General features: G+C 36.6%; 1 protein-coding gene across 1 annotated transcript; it reads left to right on the top strand.

The window, feature by feature from the left end:
- The first annotated feature begins 3,910 nt into the window (after window positions 1-3,910).
- Window positions 3,911-4,528, top strand: LOC136850438 (KRAB-A domain-containing protein 2-like). The gene has a single exon (XM_067124016.1). It carries the CDS (start codon window positions 3,911-3,913, stop codon window positions 4,526-4,528), a length of 618 nt encoding a protein of 205 aa, XP_066980117.1.
- Window positions 4,529-6,299: the final 1,771 nt, after the last annotated feature.

Genomic DNA, 6,299 nt, shown 5'->3' with positions numbered 1-6,299 from the left:
AGGACCTCATTCAAACTAAATGATATCTAGTGGAGATATTTCTTCTAAAAATTTACAAGCTTCTAGGAAAAACAGTCCTCATTCTCAAGTATCCTTGCAATGACCAAACATTCAGTCCAACTGTATTTATATCTTATATATGTGTGCTAGGTCCTTATCCTATGATTGCCTTCCTCCTCCTGTGTGACGTCCCCCTCGGGACCTTGGTCTTTCTCTGCCCGCATCTTCATCCAGGTGTTCATGCCCCGTGCGTCCTTGTCTATCGCAGGGAAGAGATAGAAAAGGAACATTTGGTAGGGGAGAAAATAATTACAGTCCCGGACAACAACACTATTACACCCATCAACAGGAAACTAGATGATTTCAAATTGATAGGCAGCTACTAAAACACCATTAGGAACAAGATAATTAGAAACAAAATGTCGGTAGAAAGGGTTTTAATAAGAGGAAGTATATATGGCAGCATGTCTAGACCGTGAAGATGGGTAGTAAAAATCAGCAAATCCTGCAAAGAGTGAAGCAAACAACACTTGCAGAACATAAGACATTATAATCAGACATTGGCAGTAGCCAAACATTGTTGGGAAAAGACCACAAAAAGACTGGGAAAATATGAATTTTTGTACAGGAACACCAACAAAACAGCCAGACTGGTTATAGAGAACAACACAATAGCAAGGAACACTGGAAATGGCTTTGGAGACAACATATCAAGAAAAACTGTACACTTTTTAGTAGCAAGGAAACAAAAGAAAAACGCAAAGAGGACGCGAGGGACACAAACACCTGGATGGAGAAGATGCGGACAGAGAAAGACCAAGGTCATGAGAGGGGGCGGGTTCACACAGGAGGCGGAGGGCAATTATAGGATTAAAGTACTTTGCGTACTGATATAAATACAGCTGGACTACATGTCTGGTCATTGCACGGATACTTGAGGCTGAGGACTGTTTGCTGCTGAAAGCTTGTAACTATTTTAGAATAAATATCTCCACTAGATACCATCAAGTTTGAATGAGGTCCTGTTAATAATTGTACTAATGCACATATCAATTGCGTATGTGATAAAAAAGTTTATATATATATATATATATATATATATATATATATATATATATATATATATATATAGAATATATATATATATATATATATATATATATAGTGTGTGTGTGTGTGTGTGTGTGTGTGTGTGTGTGTGTAATTCTTAAGACTTTTCTTCGTCCTTATATCTGCTGCAGCAAAGAGACCAGAAAAAGGATGCACTGTATCCGAATCCATAACCCTCTGCTAATATTTTATTCAGGCATGATTGGAATCCTTTTTGGGAACTGACAGCTTCCGCCCTTTGCTTCCATACTCCAGCCCCTCCAAAAGACCCTATACTAGAACATCAATAGATTCTTTTCAGTCTCCGCTTCATTAGATAACAACCAAGGACGTATAAGTCTTTTGTGTATATCATATCTCTTGTGAAGATTGGAACTTTGCCATGGATGTTATTTTCATAAGCAAATTTAGAATCAAAATTATCCTCAAAACCACGTTAGAGCACAGCAAGTTCCTCGTCGGTTTGGACTGAGACAAATGGGTCATCTATATACTGAAAGTAGAGGCAAGTTGAGGGATGACAAGGAAAACTGTTTCCTCTACCGGGCCCATATGAAAGTTAGCAAAGAGCAGCACTCCCCGGTTTCCAGAATCCATTCCCACGCCCGCTCACTTGCGCACATATATAAATGTTCTTTAGGTCAGGAACGGACCCTCATAGTACGAATTTCTAAGAGGGTTCTGAAAGTCACCTGTAGGATGTCGAGGTCTGGGGTGGACTCGATATGTTAAACAGTTTACAATCTTATCTGCGGTCTTCCTCGTTGGTACAATAGTAAAAAGGCTTTCCACGTTGGGTGAGGCAATCGTTCTCTCTGGTGGGGAACTCCTGATCCCCTGAAAGAAGTCAGCTGATGGTTTCAGGAAGTACTTGTGCAGGATGTAAGGGGTCAACAAAGCATTGAGCCCTTTTGCTAATTTGCAGTCTGGGGTGAGTATTTGTGAGACGATCGACAGATGGGGTTCCCATATTTCTGGGTCTTGATGTTTCCGAAATTGTACCTTGTCCCAGAGTCCCCTTCTGATTCTCCATATCAATTATTTCCTGGGGCTTCAGTGTTTTCCTTGAAGATCTGGCTCGGGTCCCTTTTAATGTCTTCGATCGGTTTTTTCCTTCGTGATCTGAAGGATTTTCACGATCCTCTACCTGCTCTGATCGGTGTAAGTTTCCCTTAAAACTACATAATATCAGCTACATAGTCAGTCAGTGCACTGGGAAATGGAAGTTCTTTCGGAATGCTGCCAAAACTTGATTGGAAATCTCATACAGAAAAAAACGGTTACCCCTTCTGTAAAGGTACTATGCATATATCTGGATAAATTACAAGAAACATTTTGTCGCAAATATAACGGGCATCTCACAAACGCAAACAAAACCTTTCTGATGCTTAAACTAAAACTACGATTTGTAATTACATTTATGATGTTTCTCAAGTACCATAGCAATGGGTCTCAGCATATTCTCTCATTTCATTAACGAAGAATTTTATGTATCATCTGAACCCATAGAATAAACAGACCGAAAAATCTCTTTTATTATATGGGGCAATTCTTCATTGAAAGGAATACATGGAGGCTGCGCGTCCTTCGTATATCAACACATCAATACTTCCGGGTCACTGGACTCGATTTAATTGACCGTTTTACGAATGCCATGACCTTTCCTCTTCCCACCTCTGGCTCCCCCCTCCCTCCCCGTCTCTCTCTATCTCTCTCTCTCTCTCTCTCTCTCTCTCTCTCTCTCTCTCTCTCTCACGTACACACATGAACTATGTATGCATGTGCGTATGTATGCATATCTCTATGACAAGTGTAGTTGGTGGTAATGTAAATAAAACCAGAAATTAGATATAAATATAACTGCCTTATTGAATACAGCAACTTCCCTTAGAGAAAGTGTTTTATATATACGTATATGTATATCTGTCTATCTATATATGTAAATTTATACACACACACACACACACACACACACACAGATATATATATATATATATATATATATATATATATATATATATATATATATATATATATATATATATATATATATATATATATATATGTATGTATATATATATGTATATATATATATATGATTTATATATTTATATATATATATATATATATATATATATATATATATATATATATATATATATATATATATATATATATATATATATATATATATATATATATATGTATGTATGTATGTATGTATGTATGTATATATATATATATTATATATATATATATATATATATATATATATATATATATATATATATATATATATATATATATATATAGTATATAAATATATATATATATATATATATATATATATATATATATATATATATATGTTACAGTCAATCTCTAAATCCAGACAATTTGTAAAGTGACTGAGTAATTTGTGAACTGCCTAGTTCACCCAGTCATTTTATAAATCAGCTGAAAATCGCAGACAATTTACAAAGTGACTAAAATTTTGATAGATTTTCTTGGCATAATGACTGAAATGATCCTGTGTGTGTGTGTGTGTGTGTGTGTGTGTGTGTGTGTGTGTGACATATTGACTCATATGAAGTAGTGACCTGAGGAACCTGAGGAAATGATCATTGTGTGTGTGTTTTAACTAGCTGTTACCCTCTCACTGCCATTTTCACAGTCAGTGTGTGTGTGACACTGACCAGTACAGGCAAAGGGTACAGGCGTCTGCGGGCTGAACAGCTAATCAGAGCAGTTATTTGGAAGCTATGGCGTGTTCCCAAGAAGAAAATTTCTAGAGAAAGTGATGTTGAAGAAGAACTCTGATTCAAAGTCATTAATACTAACTAAAATTGAGTACTACAATCTGATAGAGGAACTCAGAGTTGCATCAAGTGCAAAAAACAAATCAAATCGGCAGTATTACATCCTTGGACGTTACGAAGTTCTTCAGTGTGGTGGTGTTGAAAAGTTAATAAAAAAACGGAAGGATGAAATTCAAGAACTTGTTTATTTTGTACACGTTGAGGATATGTTTGAAACAATAAAACGTGCTCACATTGCTACGGGACATGGCGGAAGAGACAAAATGGTCAAAGAGCTGTCAAAATATGCGAACATAACTAGAGACTATAGAACTGTTCAAATCTTTGTGTGTTCAGTGTCAAAAGAAACGGAAGAGATGTGCGACAAAGGAGTAACTGTCAAACCGATTTTATCTAAGGATTACGGTTCACGATCTCAGGTGGACCTTGTTGACATGCAGTCTTGCGCCAAAGGAAAGTATAAGTGGATAATGGTGTACCAAGATCATCTAACAAAGTATTGCATATTGCGCCCCTTAACTTCAAAAAGAGGCGCTGAGGTTGCATTCCAGCTAATGGACATATTTTTAATGTTGGGCCCCTCAAATTCTTCAGAGTGATAATGGTAGTGAATTTACAGCATTGGTAATTTCGGAACTCAAACTTCTTTGGCCAGACCTGTTGATTGTTCATGGTAAACCAAGGCATCCACAGAGCCAGGGATCTGTTGAACGCCTTAACTGTGATATAAAAGACATGCTTATTTCATGGTTGGGATAATGATACAACTGACTGGCCCATGGGACTCAGGTTTGTGCAGTTCCAAAAAGAACTACAGTTACCATTCTGGAATCAAACAATCTCCATACAAAGCACTCTTTGGTGTTGACGCCAGAGTAGGTCTACGTTCAACCGCACTTCCAGAAGAAGTTTTGAAGACAATGATCACTGAAGAGGATTTACTTGGAGCTTACAGTTTCTCCTCTGACTCTACTCGGCCAGACGAATCACCCGAGTTCACGAACCCTCCAGACGATTCACCTGAATGTTCTGCTCCTCCAAATGACTCGCCAGAGGACTTCGCTCAGCCAGGTAGAGATGCAAAAAATAAGTAAATAAATAAATAAATAAATAAAATGTTAAAAAATGTAACTGATATTTAAATAATTTGGTTAAATTCCAAACCACATGACAAGTCTATCACCATTAATTACTTTTTTATTTTGTTATTAAGGAAAGAAAAGTAACTGCATTAATTCTTTGTTTTCGTTTATTCAGATGGTTCATCAGAGCTCTGCTCCTCCAAATGACTCGCCAGAGGACTTCGCTCAGCCAGGTAGAGATGGAAAAAAATACTGTTATAAAATGTAACTGAAAATTAATTTGGTTAAATTTCAAACTACATGACAAGTCTATCACCATTAATTATTTCTTTTTATTTTGTTATTAAGGAAAGAAAAGTAACTGCATTAATTCTTTGTTTTTGTTTATTCAGATGGTTCATCAGAGAGCTCTGCTCTATAAAAAAATCTTTTGTTATAAAATGTAAATATTAAACTAATTTGGTTAAATTCCAAACTACATAGCAAGTCTATCTCCATAAATTAAATGTTCTTTTGTTATTAGGAAAGAAAAGTAACTGCATTTATTCTTTGTTTTCCTTTATTCAGATGGCTCAGCAGAGGGCTCTGCCTATCCAGTCAGTCCAACCTGTGGCCAGAATCCTCAAGAGAAGACTTCATCAGCTCCAGAAGACATAGCACTTCAACGGTTCAGAGCATCAGCTGGTCCAGTTAGCTCAAGCTGAGCGCATGGTCAAACGTAGTCGTTTAGAACACGTCCCAGGTGATCCAGGAGATAACGTGACAATTCCCATCCCGTTAGTTGATCGAGGGGAAAGGTGATCCACGAAACGTTATCGGTGTTATCTAGATCGTAACGAAAATGACATGTATCGAATAGGCGTGAGAGATGGGATACTCAAGGGGCATATAGTAGTAGGAGCCAATTTGATATCTGCAGCCATCAACTGTATAGTATTGATGAAGTAAGTGCAGACAAGGAAATAGGACTTCGTCAGGCAGTACAGCAATCATCTAGGTTTGGTGGTCAAGGTTATGCTAAGTGCAACTGTACTGCAGGCAAGAAACAGTGTCAAACAAATCGCTGTAAATGTTACAAAGAAGGTCACAAGTGCAATAGTCGGTGCCACTCTAGTTTAAATTGTAAGAATAAAAAATTATATAATAATAAAAATGTCGCATTTTAGAATTAAGTTTTAATTTTTAATTATCTCGTTCCTCAGGTTTTAGAAAATAAAGTTTTACTCAAGAATCAGGTTTGTTTTTCTGTCTGTTCATTACGGTGCCACTCTAGTTTAAATTGTAAGAA

Source organism: Macrobrachium rosenbergii, chromosome 22 (genome assembly GCF_040412425.1).
Source record: "Macrobrachium rosenbergii isolate ZJJX-2024 chromosome 22, ASM4041242v1, whole genome shotgun sequence".
Taxonomy (NCBI): Eukaryota; Metazoa; Arthropoda; class Malacostraca; order Decapoda; family Palaemonidae; genus Macrobrachium; species Macrobrachium rosenbergii.
Note: the sequence above shows the minus strand (reverse complement) of the source record. Positions and strands in the feature narration are given on the sequence as shown.

Bases quoted from the DNA above. Each gene is read 5' to 3' on its own strand.
- LOC136850438 (XM_067124016.1), top strand. From the start codon at position 3,911: ATGTTGAAGAAGAACTCTGATTCAAAGTCATTAATACTAACTAAAATT.